Source organism: Rhea pennata, chromosome 14, assembly GCF_028389875.1.
Source record: "Rhea pennata isolate bPtePen1 chromosome 14, bPtePen1.pri, whole genome shotgun sequence".
Classification (NCBI taxonomy): Eukaryota; Metazoa; Chordata; class Aves; order Rheiformes; family Rheidae; genus Rhea; species Rhea pennata.
In genome coordinates, this window is record NC_084676.1 from 1,319,685 (window position 1) to 1,335,702 (window position 16,018).

Sequence of the window (16,018 nt, forward strand, 5' to 3'; positions counted from 1 at the left end):
AAAAAAAAAAAAACACAACACGCCGAGGCGCTCTGCTCCCACCCACCCATCCCCCGGAAGCGCCACCGCAGCCCCAACGCAGAGGCTCGGCTCCCCGGCGGCAGTGGGCCGGGCGGCTGGCTGCGCCCCCGGCGTCGGCGGCCCCAGCGCGGTCTCCCGCAGGGCCCCTTCGAACCTCTGCGAGCACCGGCAGACCCTCCTCCCCCAGCCCGCCGCGACCCTCCAGGCACCCCGGCCGCATCACCCTCGCAGCAGATAGACTAGTTGCTGTACGGTTAACCGCTACTGCGGAATTAGGAGCGCACAAACTTGTCCTGCCCCCTCAGATCAGTTAACCAGAAGGTTAAGAAGGCGACCGCGTTGTCCATGCCTTTTCCATCCTTTCTACTTCTGAGCAGATAACCCCATTTCAACACCACTTTAGCCTAGGCAGATGAGCCTCAGGGTAACAAGTGGGGACCACAGTTCAGCTGGCAGCTGATGGCTAAGTGCTCTGGGGGTTTTCAGTTACACAGCAGTTCACAGAGTTGAGCAGCTCTGGTCAGAAAGGCTGCAGGGCTCCAGCCTTCTTCTGATTTCATCAGCAAGCTTCTCTCTTGGGATATTAACCTACAAAGCAAACAGCAAGAAAGAGGTAGCGGCAGTGGAACCTGCTCTGTGGAAATCAGCGCTGCTGATCAGGAAACTGTCTCTTCTCAACCATCCCCCAGGCTTAACAGGACCCCTACTCCACATGTCCTGCCTCCCACCTCGGAGTACAGTTTAGGCTGTTCAAGAAGGGACAGTGAAAAATGAAGAGGCCCACTGCTGCCCTCTTTTTTAGGGAACAAATATATTTAAAGCTGCTAAGCAGAATGATCCGGCCCTGAGGACTTGCTGTGGATCCCAACACAGTTTGTGACGATGATTTTCTGACAGATCCGTGATACAACTACCCAAAAGAACACCATCAATGAGGGAAAAGTTGGAGCCTTTCAATGACGATTTATAGATTTTGGAAGCACTTTTGAATCCTGGTGTAAAAGGGTATTCTCACCTCTTCTCTTGTTGTGACAACTCGCAGTTTGACAACTCCATCTGTCAACTCTTGCTCTCCTATGATGGCTGCAAGGGGAATCCCTGTGTCCTCACAGTACTGCAGCTGTTTCAGCAGTTTAGGGTCCTTCTTGTAGAGCATCTCTGCCTAGAAGGGAGCAGAACAGGTGGTCTAAATCATTAATGCAAAATTTTCTCTGATGATCATGGAGCAAAACAGTCAGCCCCATAGAAAACTGCCTCATTACTCCTGCAGCAAGTGGTTGCCTGTGGTGCTCACAGCTGCCTTCCTTCTCCGTCCGCTAGATCTCAGACAGGCCCAGATCTGAACAGACAGACAGCTAGTGGGGATTGATCTTCCTGTCTTGTGACTGCAGTTAATGTAACAGGGCCAAGCCAACATCCCTGCTTTACCTTGATGCCTGCATCCCACAGCTCAGAGATGAGCTTCAGTCTTGCACCAAGTAAATGTTTCTGAGGTGTAGCCACCAGCACTTGCGTCTCAGTCGTACGAACCTTCTCCCCAGAGGCCTGCAAGGACAGACACACTCATCACACTCGGCTTTGAGAGAATCCGCAGCTCTCAACAGGAGCTCACCGCTTTCATCCTAACTCACCTTAGACCTTAACTGTTGGCTCACTAACACAAGTCTATTTAAAAGCAGATCATCACTGTTCAGTGAATGTTACTGAGCAAGGCTAACCTTTCAGAAGCTAACAGGGTCCACAATTAAGACAGCCTGGGCAAATTTAACGAGCCCCGCAGTGAATCTGCATTCTGACAGACTATTTGTGTGCTGCTGTTTCTGTGAGACAATGGCCTTCCTCCTTCCCAGATGGGACCTGGACAACTTTCCCATGTTTCTTTTGATTCTTCACATACAAACACATTGCCTTGGCCTCATTTACCATCAATCATGAGCTCAGAACTAAATGTAAAGTGATTACTTTCCTCTCAGGGTTTTTTTATGGCACTCATTATAAAGTGAGTTTCACAGCTGTTACTGAATTTATAATTTCACAATCCCTAGGGGAAAAACTTCACAGGGGAGAGACAAGAGTGAAGTGACTTGGACCAAGCCACGCAGGAATCAAAGAGAGAAGCAGGACCAGAACTCGGGGTCCATCTTTGACACTTCCTTAGTTTCTGCTACAAAACGCTGCCCTCAGATGCCAGTGACTGCCACATAATGGGCTGCAGAAGAGAAGAGGAAAGTGCTCTGTCTTCCACAGTGATGTTCAGATGTTACAGCCCTCTCCAGGAAGTCCCTTTATTGAGCACTATGGAGCTATGCATTTTCTATCATCCGTAACAAATGATACAGACTGCTTCAGAGCACCCTGCCCATATCAAGTACTGCCTGCAGCACCTACCTTCACCTTCTGCTCCATGATGGAGAAGATCCGCTCAATCCCAATGCTGACTCCCACACAGGGCACCTTGCGTCCCTTGGGATCAAACATCCCCACCAGCCCATCGTAGCGACCACCTCCAGCCACGCTCCCAACGCTGACTGACTCCTCTACAAGGTCGTTCTCCTGCTGTACCAGGACAGCCTCAAAGATCACCCCTGTATAGTAGTCCAGACCTCGTGCCAGGCTCAGGTCAAAGGAGATCTGCAGGACACAAGCACAGTCCCATCACTGGGCGCAGCTCAGACACAAAGGCAGCACCCGCTCCCCCCTCCCCCCCACCATCCTCTGCACCTCCTCACCTTCCCTGTGATGCCAAACAGTGTCAGGTACTCAAAGAGCAGCTTCATGTCCCCCAGCCCCTCCTTGGCTAGTTTATTCTGAGATAGCTTTGGGTCCTGGAGGAGCTGCTCAATCAGGTCCAGGCCACCTGTGGGAACAAGGCATGCCTGGGGTCTGCCATGGGCCAGCAACAGGGCAGCACTGGCAACCAGGGGCCCAGCCAGTCACGCGGGCTGCTTTGCACGCTCTGTCCCTGCCCAGGGTGCACTGGCCCCTCTCTGCCTGGTCTGGAAGAGAGTGGCCGCACCTGTGGGGACAGTGACCGAGCAGGCTGGAAGGGGGCTTTCAGCTGAGAGGGAGAAGGGATCCACCCTACAGTGCTCACCATGGAGCTGAACATATTTCCCAATGCGATCCGCAGCCTCAGGAGAGAGCCCCTTCTCTCCCACCATCTCGCTCTTCACATCCTCCCATGACATCTGTGAGGGGAGACAAGAACATCAGTCACTGCAGAATGCCCTCATCTGTGGTCTCCACCAGCCTATGGATTCAGAACACGTGTGGAAGGAAAGCAGATGCTTCACAGCAAGCACTCTTGCTAATGATCTGTGTCCATGTCACAGGAATCCTTAAATGGAAGTCACAGACAATGCCAGGCTTTATTCTTGGCTACCGCTACCAGCCAAAGAGCTCTCAGAATCCCTTACAAATATTGAGTCAACTGCTGTGATACTTCTTTCTCATGGGAATAGCAACACCACTGCCCAGCTTGGACATCCATACCCTGAAACTGGAAGTGACCAGCCCAAAAGGTATAATGCACAATTTTCAACCTCAGGGCTACTTCCAGGCATTTGTTACTATCCCACACAGTGCTGGATGCAGGTAGGAGAGCCCTCACAACTCTCTTACCTTGTCCAGCTTGTCCACGGTAGAGCATGTGGTTAAAAACTTGTTCTCTGGGATGCCACAAATGGCAAACACACCATGCAAAATACGTCGGTCATTGACCTGGGGGGAGGAAGAGGCATGCTCAGCCCAGGGGAGGTCACTCCACTGCAATTTCTCTTTGTTCCTGCCCAAGACATGCTGGAAGTTACGGCTGTTGGGATCTCCTTTTACCTTTTCACTGGTCTCTCAGACCCAGAGCCCACTAGAGCAGGGGATGGGAGGGAAAGTACATATGCAAGAAAGCCACTTGGCTTTCGTCTCACCTTAATGAGAAAGTCCCCAAGCTTCAACTCACTCAGGATCTCGTGCACTATTTTCAGGCACTCAGCATCAGGAATCATAGGGTCAAACTGGCCAGCAATGTCAAAATCCTAAGGCACAAGAAAAGGCAGAGAAATTCCATCTTCCTACATAGCATTCCCTTCTATTTTACTCCAGAGCCTTTATTCCAGCTGTAGAGCTCAACAGGGCACAAACAACCACACAGCAGCTGAAGGTAAACAGCCCTCTTGCCATTCCCCAGCGCTCTCTTCCCACATTCCTGGCAGGAACCGGCCCTGCTCCTCGCACACAGGAGCTACAACACTCACGCACTGGTAGAATTCCCTGTAGCGGCCCCTGGTTGTGGCTGGGTTGTCCCTCCTGTACACCTTAGCGATGTGGTAGCGCTTAATGTTGGTGATTTTGTTCATTGCCAAATAGCGAGCGAAGGGCACCTGGGTCCAAAAGGTTAAGGACAGAACCCAGAGATTCCTTGAGACAGACAACCAAATCCCCAAAGCCACCCCTGTCCTCCTGTCACTTTGTAGGCTGCTCACTGCGTAACAGGTCTCCAAAACACAGACTGGGTTGATGCAGAGCGTGAGGAACCATGCTTAGCTTTTCTGTAACGCAGGGACAACTTCACTTCCTTTCATTTAACTGCAGGATGTTAACACCTGGCAGACACAGACCTCTGCTGGGTCATTTTGCTTTCTTAAGCTGTGATACAGAGACAATTCAATATACAGTGCAGAAGATATTAAAGAAAAGAGCTTTTAGGGGAAACATGCAGAGACGGAGAAGGCCCAGGATGCATGTTTGTTTCATATCTGCAGCTGTTGCACTCGGAATAGCTACCAAAGCCCTGCACTGGCTTCGGAAAGGCCTGGCCTAGCCTGGCATGGCAGAGAGGATAGGAGTGCTCACAGGTGGGGACCATGACTAGGAAGAGAGAAAAACGGTACTGTGCAGGATATTGGTGCACAGTACTGGGTTAGAACCAGTTATTGCCCACAGACTACAGGAGAAAGAACAGATTTGTTGCAGGTATTGGACTGACTGGGAGGCAACCAGCGGTGGGAGTCACACAGAGAGAGTCAGACCAGCTGGTATCTCATCTGGTCAGAGCGAAGGAGTCAGAGTTTTGGTCATCCAGACTATAGGAAGCTGGGATCTGCGGATGGGTCACGGCAACATTACATGGGCAAGTAGGACGCTAATGCCTTCAACCTAGGCAGAGACCACAGCACGTCACTGTAGCTTCCACAAGAACTTCACACTCTCTACACGGTCGTGGTGGTGGCAGGATACAGTCAGGTCGTAGCGCAGGGCCAGCAGCTCTCCCCCCTGGTCCTGCAGCTCGTAGATGAGCTTGGAGTTGTCTCCATACTTCCCCATCAGCGTTTCCTAGTGAGAAGCAGGGCAGCCATAGGTGAAGCTCAGAGCCCCCGGGGATGGAGAACGGGCACTGAAGCCCAAACGCCGGCACAGGCTGGCTGCCCTGAACCCCATCCCCAGCCTCGCAGTGAGGACTCACTTGGAGGGGAGCAGGGGGCACACGCACAGCTTTTCAGCGCTAAAGCTGCTGCCGGCCCAGGCCCCCCGTGGGGAAGCGCTCCGTGACTCGCCCCGGGGCGCACACGGCCAGGGGATGGGGAAGCTCGGCCGAGGCGGCGCGGCGCGGCCGGGTGCGCCAGCCCTCCCGCAGCGAACAGAGCCGTGCGGAGGCCCCAGATCCGCCCCCCCTCCCCGCGCCCCCAGGCCCCTGCCCTACCCGCAGCTCCAGCGCGGGAGTGTCGATGGCGGCCGCGCCGTGCCGCTTGAAGCAGGCCACGACGGCGGCGAAGAGGCGGTCGCGGAGCGCCATGTGCGCGGGCAGGTGGTCGCGGGTGCCCTGGCCGGGGGGGCGGAGGGGCCGTCAGCGCCGGGGCGGGCCATGCCGCGGCGGCCGCCGGCGCTGCCCTCGCTTACCGGCCCCGCCGCCCCCTCTCCTCCCCCCACCGTTACCTTGGGCGTCTTCAGCGCCGGGCCGGGCCCGCCGCCCCCCGCCGCCGCCGCCGCCCGCCCCCGCCGCGGGCCCGCTGGACGGGGGGGGCGGCCCGCGCCGGGCCTACCCTGGCCCGCGGCGGGGCGCAGCGGCCCGAGGCGCGGGCCCGTGGGCGGCAGCCGCCCGGCGGCGACGACGGCGGCGAACGAGCGCAGCCGCAGCATGGCCGGCGGCGGCGAGCGCGGCCCGCCGTCAGCACCGGGCGGCACGCGGGGCCGCCCCCGCCGCCATAGAGTTTCTAGGCATGACAGCTGGAGATGAGGGCAGCTAGAGCGCCGCGCGGCAACCATAGAGAGGCGGCGCTCCGGCCGCAGAGCCAACCGCAGGCCACCTGCCGTGACGTGACCATTCCCGCGCCGCTTCCCCGTGGCGCTCTAGGCCAAAGCGGCGAGCCCTCCGTGGTGCTTGGGCGGACTGCCTCGCTTTACGACCCAGGCGGGCACAGTGCGACAGTTTCCGTTCCCTTATCGCCTGCATCCTCAACATGGCGTCAGGCAGCGGGGTAGGTGGTGGTGGTGGCTGCTGCGGTGGCCCGTTCCCCTTTCTGTCCGTGGGCTTTGGGGGGGGGGGGGGGGGGGGGGCCGCGCTGGCTGGGGCCGCTCGTGGGGCGCAGGGCGGTGAAGGGGCGGCGGCGGGGGGCCGTGCTCGGGGCCTGCGGGCAGGCCGCGGGGGGTGGGGGTGAGCGGGCCGCTTCCCGGGAGCTGCGCCGCGGAGCCCCGATGGCTTCGTGGCCGAAGTGGGGGGGGGGGGGGTGAGCGCACCCCGAGCGCCGCTCTTAGAGCCGGGGAGCCCTGCTTTTTTTCTGCGAGCCTTCGCGAGGGGGGTTGTGGCTGCCGCAGCCCTGGCGTGGGGGCATTCCCCTGCCTTCCCCCTCCCGGGGCAGGCTGGCCCGGTGTGGAGGCAGCTCCCTCCTTCCCTTCCCCCTTTGCACCCTGCCTGGCTTCTCTTCCGTTTCCTTGGGAAATGGTTGCCCGTATCTGAGCTAGCGTCTGCGCTGTCCTGCCAAAATTGCTACTCGTTGCATAGAGAAACCTTCCTTCCCATGGTGGTGGTGCTCAAGTCTCTGATGGCTCCTGCTTTGCTTGGTTGTTTTACTGGCGTTGGTTGATCTGTATGTTGTGGCAGTGAGGTCTTTCTGCCTGTACAGATCCTGCAGGACTGGGTTTGGGGCCTGTTGAGATCAGGTGACTGAGGTGGGTGCTGTTTGTATAACCAAACTGGAGAGCCAGACTGGTAAACACATTGACAGCTGTCAGCAGCACAGCACCAGGGGCTGTGTTTTAATACTTTCTTTGCAAATATTTTTACCGTTCTCTTGCTGAGAAGTGAGCAATGCTGAGAGAGGGCAAGAGACAGGATGTCTCCCGGGGAATGGCTCAGAGCTTGTGTTTCATTTTTAGCTGCTGGTGATTGTGTTCCCCTTGCTTAGAGCCCAACTTGAGACTACTGAAATCTTTTATAGGCTTTGATACTGAACAGATCATTCAGCGTCTATGTCTGCAGCAAACAGGAGGCTTTGGAGCACGATTCAGTTTTTAATTGTTGTTACTTATTTGGGAAATACTGTGTGTCACCCAAAGCAGTTGTTAGATAAAGTTTTGGGGGGCTTGCAGCCACCCTTGCTTCCACTGGACCAATTAAAGAAAGTTCCTTTGGATAGTGTATGTCTAAAAGCTTGCCACAGATAGCTCGCAGTTTTTGATTTGATTTGTTTCATTGTCTCTGGCCTAGGGAGACTGGTAAAGATCTATGGCAGGCTATTTCCCTTTTATTATAACTAGAGAGTGAAGCAGCAAGTAAATCTCTTCCTCTCTGGGCTCCAACCAGCTTTGATTTGTGATAATATTCCAGTGTGCAGGAGAATCTAGATTCTGGAAAACACCCTGAAACATTAATTTATACTGTGTGATAATTCCTCTTTCCTTTGCTCAGGGTGGCTAATAAAACCTGTTATGATACACTTAAAGTGCTTAAGAAGCTCTGAGAATAAATGAGAATTTTTCTACATTTCTCTAAGGCATTTTTATTCTTATCAGTAGTTGTTCGTTCCATTTGAAGGAGTGCCCGAGGAAAAAACCTTAAATGATTGTGCTGCTGCTGCTGTAGCTTCAAATAAGATTTATTTTCTTCGGATTGTGATTGGATTCTTGATTTGCCTGAATTGGAGAAGGTGGTGGATGTATGTGGGTCTTTTTTTCCCCAGCGGTGGTTTAAAGTACAGCTATCCTCATTCTTAATATGAAATTGAGAACCTATTGCTGCCTCTGCCATGCTAAGTGTAATGCAACTTTCTAATCATCCAAGAATTACCTTTTGTAGGAAGTAAAGAAGTGTCTGAGCTCTAAGCCCTGACTTTTACGAGGTGTTGGACCTTTTCCTTGTGGCCTTTACTGTATGACATACAGACATTAAGAAGAGACTCTGACTATTAAGTGAAAGAATAGATGTGGGTGCAAAAGGGATTCTTCTCAGGTCACTTTTGCCTTCAAGTGTTGGTGGCTAGATAAAAATCCACATGTGACAGATGGTGACAGAGCTACCTGCAAAAAGAATAGTCTTTATATATCCTCACTCTCAGTTCCGAGTGCTTTGGGAAGCTGGTTAAGAGCCAGTCTGTCTTGAAGATGTTTCTTCCTTTTCCTACCTGTCTGAAACTTGGAATGGGAAAGTTATAGGGGTGGGATACTTCACTGAGAGTTTAATAGCAAACGGAGTGCTGTGATTCCTATAATATAAACATGTGCTGCTGTTGTCTTTGAGAGCAGATATGTACATCCTTCCATGCTTCTGCATATATTTTAATCAAGCTCTTTATAGCCTGTGTTGTGTTTCATGGTCTCCTCACTTGATTTTTTTGGAACTCACATTTAACTGACTTTGGAAAAAATAGATATGATCAGCTAATGGCTATGTTGTGTTTTGCCAGTTGGAACTTCTAAGTCCTTAGATAAAGCAGTTTAAATCCTGTTTGTGCCTGGTTTTCAAATGTAGAACATGTATGTTCATCTCAGGAACTATTAAGATAAATTAATTACTTTGCTCAGTGCTTTGAAATCCTTCTGAAAGAAGCAGATATAGGCATACTAAATATTACTCTCTTAAACTATATCATTAGTTTTTGGGTATGAAAACAGAGATTAGAATATAATGTAGTGCCCTTAATGTATTGCTGTGGCATCACAGGCCAAATGGATTCCATTTTTTCCCCATTCTCTCCTTGTAGCTAGTCAAACTGTTTAACAGATGTTAATATACTTTATTTCCTTCTCAGACTAAGAACTTGGACTTCCGCCGAAAGTGGGACAAAGATGAATATGAGAAACTCGCAGAGAAGCGGCTCACAGAAGAGAGAGAAAAGAAAGATGGTGGGTAATATACTGACTCCAGGCAAGCTTTGCTCGTTTGGCAGTGAGTCACCCAAACCCTTTGAGTTTGAGAGGGAGAGAGCAGCTAAAAGTGAAGTCCCAAAGGGAAATAACAGCAGTTCAAGGCTGGCTTGCTCTGATCCTTTTTCCTGTGTTTGTCGTTGAATATAATTGTTACAAAAGCAATTACTTTCTTTCCTTTGCCTTTGTCTGCCTATTCTTTGTGGAGGGAGAGGAACGATCAGCCTCTGGAAACAGGAAAATCTCAGAGGATGACCCAGATCAGAGCTGGAGATGCCTTACTGATCTCTGTTTTTATAAGAGTCTTAATTCTGGCCTGCACAATGAGGAGGGAATGGAACCATTTCTTCACAAAAATGTGTAATTCCTGAATGAATCGTATAGTTCTCAGGTTCCTGGTGGGCCTCTCTTCACTGAGGGCAACACAAAATCCAGCATGTAAAGCTTGACCTTTCCTGATGAGAGCCTGGGTTTTCTGCTTGTGTTGTAGGCAAACCAGCTCAGCCTGTCAAAAGAGAACTCCTGCGGCACCGAGACTATAAGGTGGACCTGGAATCGAAGCTGGGAAAGACCATCGTCATCACCAAAACTACCCCACAGTCAGAGATGGGAGGGTAGGTCTTTGTGTTGGAGTCAGGGTTGTGTTGGTAAGACCTGGGGACTTAGGACTTAGCCCTCCTGAAAATGCAACTGAGACAGATCTCTGCTGCACACTTAGGTTTTGTTAGCCAGGAGGCCTGCCTGCAGAAAGGGGCCAACTGCTGTTGGTTTGGGTCTGTGATCTTGATATCTTTGTGCTGGGAATGAGAGAAACAGCTAGAGGCCTGTCCGTAGGAATGGTGTTTGGTTGCTATTTGTGAGGATTGTGTTTGGCCAAATGCTGAAAAGATTCGTAATTCATCCTAAGCCATTGAGCAGCTAAACAAATGCTTTAAGGTTGTACTGTTATAAGAGTAGTCTGTGAGTGACTCACTGGCATAGCCAAGTAGCCAGCAGTGCCCGAGGAGATCCACATCCCTATACAGAATCCAGGGATGGAAGTGCAGGCAGGCCCTGGCTGAGTTTTTGCAGTAATAGGTGTTAAAGAGGACTAGAGCAGTGCTGTTTAAAGCTGTGACTCACTCCTAAGAGGTGATAGCTATGTGAGGACTTACCTTGCCGCCAGATGAGAACAGACTGCAGTTAGGAGCTGAGGTGGGAACCTGGCCAGTCCTGCCTTTGGAGCCCTGTTGCAGCCATGTTCCCTGCCACTGGAAGGGGAAGATGCCACAGCTGCCCTGGTGATGGGTGAGCATGGGTCTTGGCTCCCGTCCTTCATTGCAGTGGCGTAGGCATCAAGATCAGAAGTGGCAACTCCAATGTTAACTCAGGTAGCTCTGTAAATCTGGGGCTTGGCCTTGCACATCTCTTTGCGCTGGGGCTCTTTGCAATGGAAATTTCCTTGTCCTGGGTAGAAGAGCTTTATCCCAAAGGAAGGCATGGTCCTCCAATGAGTTTGAGACCAGATGATGAAATGGAAGTTCAGTTTATAATGCTGGGCTTGCACTTGCTTCTCTAATGCTGATGAGGAGTTTTGGCTTTGTGGCATTGGTCTGGTTTGATCTTAGCCTAGAGCAGCAGTCTGGGTTAGAACCAATGGGTCCAAATGATGCATGGATTTTGCATTTCAGATGTTCTTAAACTTCACTTCACAAAACAACTGTTTATCCCCTGCTTTGGAGCTAATGTCCCTCTATCCTGGCAGGTATTACTGCAACGTGTGTGACTGTGTGGTGAAAGACTCCATTAACTTCTTGGATCACATTAATGGCAAAAAACGTAAGGCTAATTTTTGTGGGTTGTTGGAGGGTTGGCTGACTCAGAGGGTTGCTGCAGTGTTCCAGGCAGTTCGTACGTGCTCTGGACCTTCATACTGAAGGCTGGGTGGCCTACTGGGTGGGTTGTACAGTGTTGTGTCAGGCGCTGTCACTCAGGAACACGGGGGCAACACTGCTGCCTGCACTTCCATTTGTTGTTTGCTCTGACCCTTAGGACTCGGATTCAGTGCGGCTAGGTCAGGTTGGCAGTACTGAGCTTCTGGGGTGAATGACCATGTACAGCCCTGTGCGTGAGTTTAGTCTGGCAATAGGAACTGTTTTAAGGGGATGGATGGCAAGCAGTAAGATGATGCCATTCTAAGAAATTTAAATTGGAGTCAGGGAAGGGGCTATGCACAGAGCTTTAAAGGCTCAGAATGTTGCTGAACATGGCTGGCTCCGTTCCTTTTTCTATAGACCAGAGGAATCTGGGCATGTCCATGAGGGTGGAGCGTTCCACGCTGGATCAGGTGAAAAAACGCTTTGAGGTAAACAAGAAGAAGATGGAGGAGAAGCAGAAGGACTATGATTTTGAGGAGAGGATGAAGGAGCTCCGTGAGGAGGTGAGCCTGGGCAATGGCAGTGCACTGCTGAGTCAATGGGCCCCAAGAAACATGTTTCATAGAGAAAGCAGCTCTAGTTCCTAATTCTATTCAACAGAAGTCTTGTTCTTGATAGCATGCACCTCTGGTAGACTGCTTTGAGTTTTTGTTGTGTGTGTGTGTTTGTTTGTTTGTTTGTTTTTTCCCCTTTAATTCTCTGCTAGTCTCCCTGGAAATTCTTCTCCCCCTTTATGTGCAAGAATAACTTTTGACACTTTGGGCTCCAGCTGAGAGCAGCACAGCTCTGACAGTGCACCTGTTTTGTACCTTAACTTTGACTTTAACAGATCTGCTAATCAGAGCACATATTTGCCCCCCGTCATTCTGAAGTTCTGCGCGATCCTTTGGATTGTTGGGGTTCCTTCTCCAGGTGGCACGTTGCCCCTGCATGGCCTCCCAACATGTGGAAGAGGCCTGTGAGGAATGTGATGTGCTGCAAGATGTGTGTGGAGGCAGTGAAAGATACTGAATCCCTCTCAAATCTGGGCTTAAATGGCAGTATCATGAAATGAAGATTGAATTCACTGGAAAAGCAGCTGACAAAGTTCTCCTGGGGACTGGGGAAGCTTCTGTGGATGCTTCTCTTTGATCAGCAGTCATTGAAAAGCCAAATATTAAAATTGCTGCCTGCTTGAGTCTCCCTGTCTGAGCCCTGAGCTTTGCTGCGCAGCTGAATGCCCTTTTAGGGATGCTGCTCAAATCCTAGCATAGAAAGAAGCCCTGTGCTCTGTCTCCAGCAGGCTTTGGTGCTGCTGAGCCTAATCTATTTGGAGGAGGTAAGAGACATGCCTCAGCAGTGTGGGGAGAGCTGTGGGTTGAAAAGCTGCTGCCAATCAAGTTTAGCAACAAAGAAATCAGCAGCAACTTTGTGGTGTAGCTTTCTCCAGGGCATGGCTGTCTTTCCTAGTTGCTGAATGGTGAATGATGATGGGAATGGTGGGAGTAGTTGCTAAGTTGGAAGCCAAAGCTGTGCTTCTACACGACCCAGTACAAGCCTGGCGCTCTTCCATGACCTGTGATCTTTGCGTAGTGAAACACTTTGATTAGAGCAGTGCAAACTCTTTGATGCCAAAACCCCCAAAGCTACTCAGAGCTCAGCTTCTGTTCCAGTGAGCAGCTGTCACTCTGCCACTCTGAAAGGCATCAGGCAGTGACATTCGACATTGCAGTTGCTGGAACAGGGCACTGGTACAAGGGAAACACCTCCTGCTTTAAAAACAGCTCCTTCTTGCCTCAGTGTTGATTCCAGATGAAGCCTCTGACATTTGTTCTGAAGCAGGAGCTGACAATTTCATGACACTTCTCTTTGACTACATCCGCTCTGTGTGTGACTTCATTCTTGGGGTCTGTAGACAAAGGGAGACCTCCTGAGAGATTGCAGTCCATGGTTCCCTCTGACTATTTTGTTTCTTCAGAGATGGCTTGGGTGTTGGGTAGGTCTTGGGATGACTGTGTCTCTGGGCAGTGCCCAGTGTCTCAAAAGCTTAGTTGGCTAAAGAGGTTCAAATTGCTTTGCTTATCTTTTCCTCACTGCAGGAGGAAAAGGCCAAAGCCTACAAAAAGGAGAAGCAGAGAGAGAAGAAAAGGAGGGCAGAAGAAGACTTAACATTTGAAGAGGATGATGAAATGGCAGCTGTGATGGGTTTCTCTGGTTTTGGTTCAACCAAAAAGAATCACTGAGCAGCTCTGGACTCTCCTCTTTCTTGAAACAATTGTTTTTACCAGGGGATTCTGGATAACTCTTTAAAGACTTGATTGAGGACTTGTATGTAAATCTGCCAGTAGAATTTGGCTGGAGGAATTGAAAACTGATTCCACGCTCTACCTGTGCTGCAGAACAAGCTCCACCTGTCATTAGCTTCTCATCTCCCTCTGTGTCCTAGATCTGGCTACTCGTCACTGTGCTCTGTGGCCTTGTGTGTGCAGGGAAATGTTCTGCTGGGTATGTTTTTGTGTCAATAAAGTACACAGTTCTGTACAGGCAGCATCGCTCAGAATTATTCTAGTCAAATGGACATTATTGTTTTGGGGCTGTGTGTTCAAGATGCGGGGAGTGATTCGGTTTCTTTTCAGATCATGTAACTGAAGGAAATGTGCTACATGAGCGGTGGTGATTTGTTCAACCTGAATCTTTATGGCTTGAGCTGAGCAGAGCTGGTGGTTGCTTGGAGTCTGAGTTGCTGAAACTTTCCTGTGTATTTTATCAGTAACAGATTTAACTTTTACTTTCCTGGTTTTCCTTGTGTTTCATGGCATAACTATGGTGTTCCTAAAGCAAGGGAGAAGTTCCTCCCTGGGGTTGATCTAGGATAGAGCAAATGGCAGAAAAGATGTGTGCAGTTTGCCAAAAATAAATAAACTGATAATTTTAATTGGCCGTTTGCTGGGAGTTTGATTCCTTTTTTGTTTTGAAGCTTCTGCATCTTACTGAGAAGAGTGGCTGACATCTCCCAAGGTATGCAAAGCCGGCGGTGGTCTCTTGGGGCGCTTCATGGAAATGAAGACAGGACTTGTCCTCCCCGTCCCTCAGTGGATACTTGCTCAGCTGTATCCCATGCGCAGGCAGTTGTCCTTGTTCTTTGCTTTCTAAAGTAGTGCTGGAGATGTGTATAAAAACTGGGAGGGTGGAGGGAGGCGAGGACAGGACTGGGGACCTGCATTTCTATTAGGGAATCCCAGAGCGGACTGGGCTGTGCTCCAGAATTTACCAGTCAATATATGAAGGATCATTTCTTTCCTACTGACTTTGAGTGTCACTTCACCTCTGCTCTTCCCTAAATCCTCTTCATTGCTGCTTTTATTTACTTCAATCAGACCTTGTGTGAATCATTTCCATCTCCGGTTAGGATTTACATCTTGTGTGACTGAGTGTTTTTTTTTTTTTTTTTTTTTTTTTTTTCCTTCATAGCTCTGTATCTCTCTTTCTGCTCTCACTCTTTTATGTATATTGATGGGATCCTTGTTCTTGCCCTTCTCTGTACCTTTATGAAATTTCCTAGCTGAGGAAGGCTGAAGTGTGTTTAGCCTTCTCTTTCCGATACGTCTAGAACAAATCCTATAATGCTTTGCTGCTGTTTTAATTCCTTAATCTTAGACTGCTGACAGCTTCATTGCCTCAGGTCTTTCCACTTCAATTCAGATTATAATCCCCATTGAAGATGCTATTGAAATGATATATAGCCAGTCAGATACAACTGTCCTTGGAGATTTGACCCTTTCAACTCGGCAATTCTTTGACTTCTGCAAATGCTCCCTCAGCATACGGGCTGGAAAGGCAGCTTTCATTCCAGCCACGTACCTGGTGCTGTTCAGACTGCAGCGCATGGCTCCAGCTGAATGGGAGAGAGGAGATGCTTGTGCCTTTGTGCCCTCCAGGGTGGGGAAGAGATGCTGCCATGGCGCTGTTTCACGCGCATTAAAAGTTTAGGGCATTTCAGACAAGATTTAGCAGCAGCCGTTTTACCCCAGGCACCAACTCTGCAGCCAAACGGACCCTCACTGCAGCCTGAACTAATTCAGTTTGGGCTAACACTGCTGAAATGTGTGATGGGCCAGCAGACGCTGCTTTGCACCCTTCATCTTTCCTGCTTTGTGACCTTGAAGCAGTGTCAACGGCTGCTGCCTTGGTTTCCCTGTGGAGCATCTCTTGCTTCTCATTCATCTCAGCACATCCATGGGGAGAGGTATGAAAGGGATAGCCCAGCTTCCCATGCTCCTAAATGCCTTCTTCTCCTGTCCTGGGACAGGTGGCAAGGCTTGTGCAGGACTTGAGCATGTTCAGGTCTCACTCTCTCTGCCTGGTGCTCTCCATCGCTCTCTGTGCCCTGTCAGAGAGGAGGAAGAGGAGCAGGAAATGCCTCTGCAGTGCAGCGGGGTGCGAGAGGGCTTTCATTAACATGGCTCTTCCCCAGCCTTCACTAAAAGCCTTTTACCCAGACCCAAGCCTGAGGCCATCTGCATCCACTGGGCTGAAGCGGCCGCCTACGCGTGCCAACATCTCCGTGCGCTGCCCGGTCCCCGCGCTGGGGCTGCTCTCTCTGGGGGAGCCCAGCTCTTTGTCTTGGCTGCTTGCTGAGAGCAGCGGCGTGTGCAGGAGCAGAGATACAAGCTCTTGCTGGATTCCCAGCAGCAGGAGCTGCCTCTAGCCAAGGATGAAAAGCTGGTTTCATGGGGGGAAATAATATT

The 16,018-nt window shown here is 50.7% G+C and overlaps 2 protein-coding genes across 2 annotated transcripts; one reads left to right on the plus strand and one right to left on the minus strand.

The window, feature by feature from the left end:
- Positions 1–264: 264 nt before the first annotated feature.
- LOC134146664 (histidine--tRNA ligase, cytoplasmic-like) lies at positions 265–5,995 on the minus strand. Its single transcript, XM_062587102.1, has 12 exons — positions 5,950–5,995; positions 5,717–5,836; positions 5,254–5,349; positions 4,272–4,397; positions 3,945–4,052; positions 3,643–3,741; positions 3,116–3,209; positions 2,751–2,878; positions 2,410–2,652; positions 1,450–1,566; positions 1,037–1,183; positions 265–609 (listed from the first exon to the last, which is right to left on the minus strand). The coding sequence occupies exons 2-12, from the start codon at positions 5,807–5,809 to the stop codon at positions 520–522; spliced, it is 1,341 nt and encodes a 446-aa protein (XP_062443086.1). The 5' UTR covers positions 5,810–5,836; positions 5,950–5,995; the 3' UTR covers positions 265–519.
- Positions 5,996–6,389: 394 nt separating this feature from the next.
- On the plus strand, positions 6,390–14,205 carry ZMAT2 (zinc finger matrin-type 2). The gene is made up of 6 exons (XM_062587202.1): positions 6,390–6,491; positions 9,261–9,354; positions 9,866–9,989; positions 11,120–11,193; positions 11,649–11,794; positions 13,370–14,205. Exons 1-6 carry the CDS (start codon positions 6,474–6,476, stop codon positions 13,511–13,513), a joined length of 600 nt encoding a protein of 199 aa, XP_062443186.1. The 5' UTR covers positions 6,390–6,473; the 3' UTR covers positions 13,514–14,205.
- The last annotated feature ends 1,813 nt before the right edge of the window (positions 14,206–16,018 follow it).

Coding starts and splice junctions, on each gene's coding strand:
- ZMAT2 (XM_062587202.1), top strand. Junction 9,990..11,119: donor CCACAGTCAGAGATGGGAGG/GTAGGTCTTTGT, acceptor CTATCCTGGCAG/GTATTACTGCAACGTGTGTG. Junction 11,194..11,648: donor TCACATTAATGGCAAAAAAC/GTAAGGCTAATT, acceptor CTTTTTCTATAG/ACCAGAGGAATCTGGGCATG.
- LOC134146664 (XM_062587102.1), bottom strand. CDS start 5,809: ATGGCGCTCCGCGACCGCCTCTTCGCCGCCGTCGTGGCCTGCTTCAAG. Junction 4,398..5,253: donor CCCTGCGCTACGACCTGACT/GTATCCTGCCAC, acceptor TTTTGGACCCAG/GTGCCCTTCGCTCGCTATTT. Junction 3,742..3,944: donor TTGGGGACTTTCTCATTAAG/GTGAGACGAAAG, acceptor TCCTCCCCCCAG/GTCAATGACCGACGTATTTT.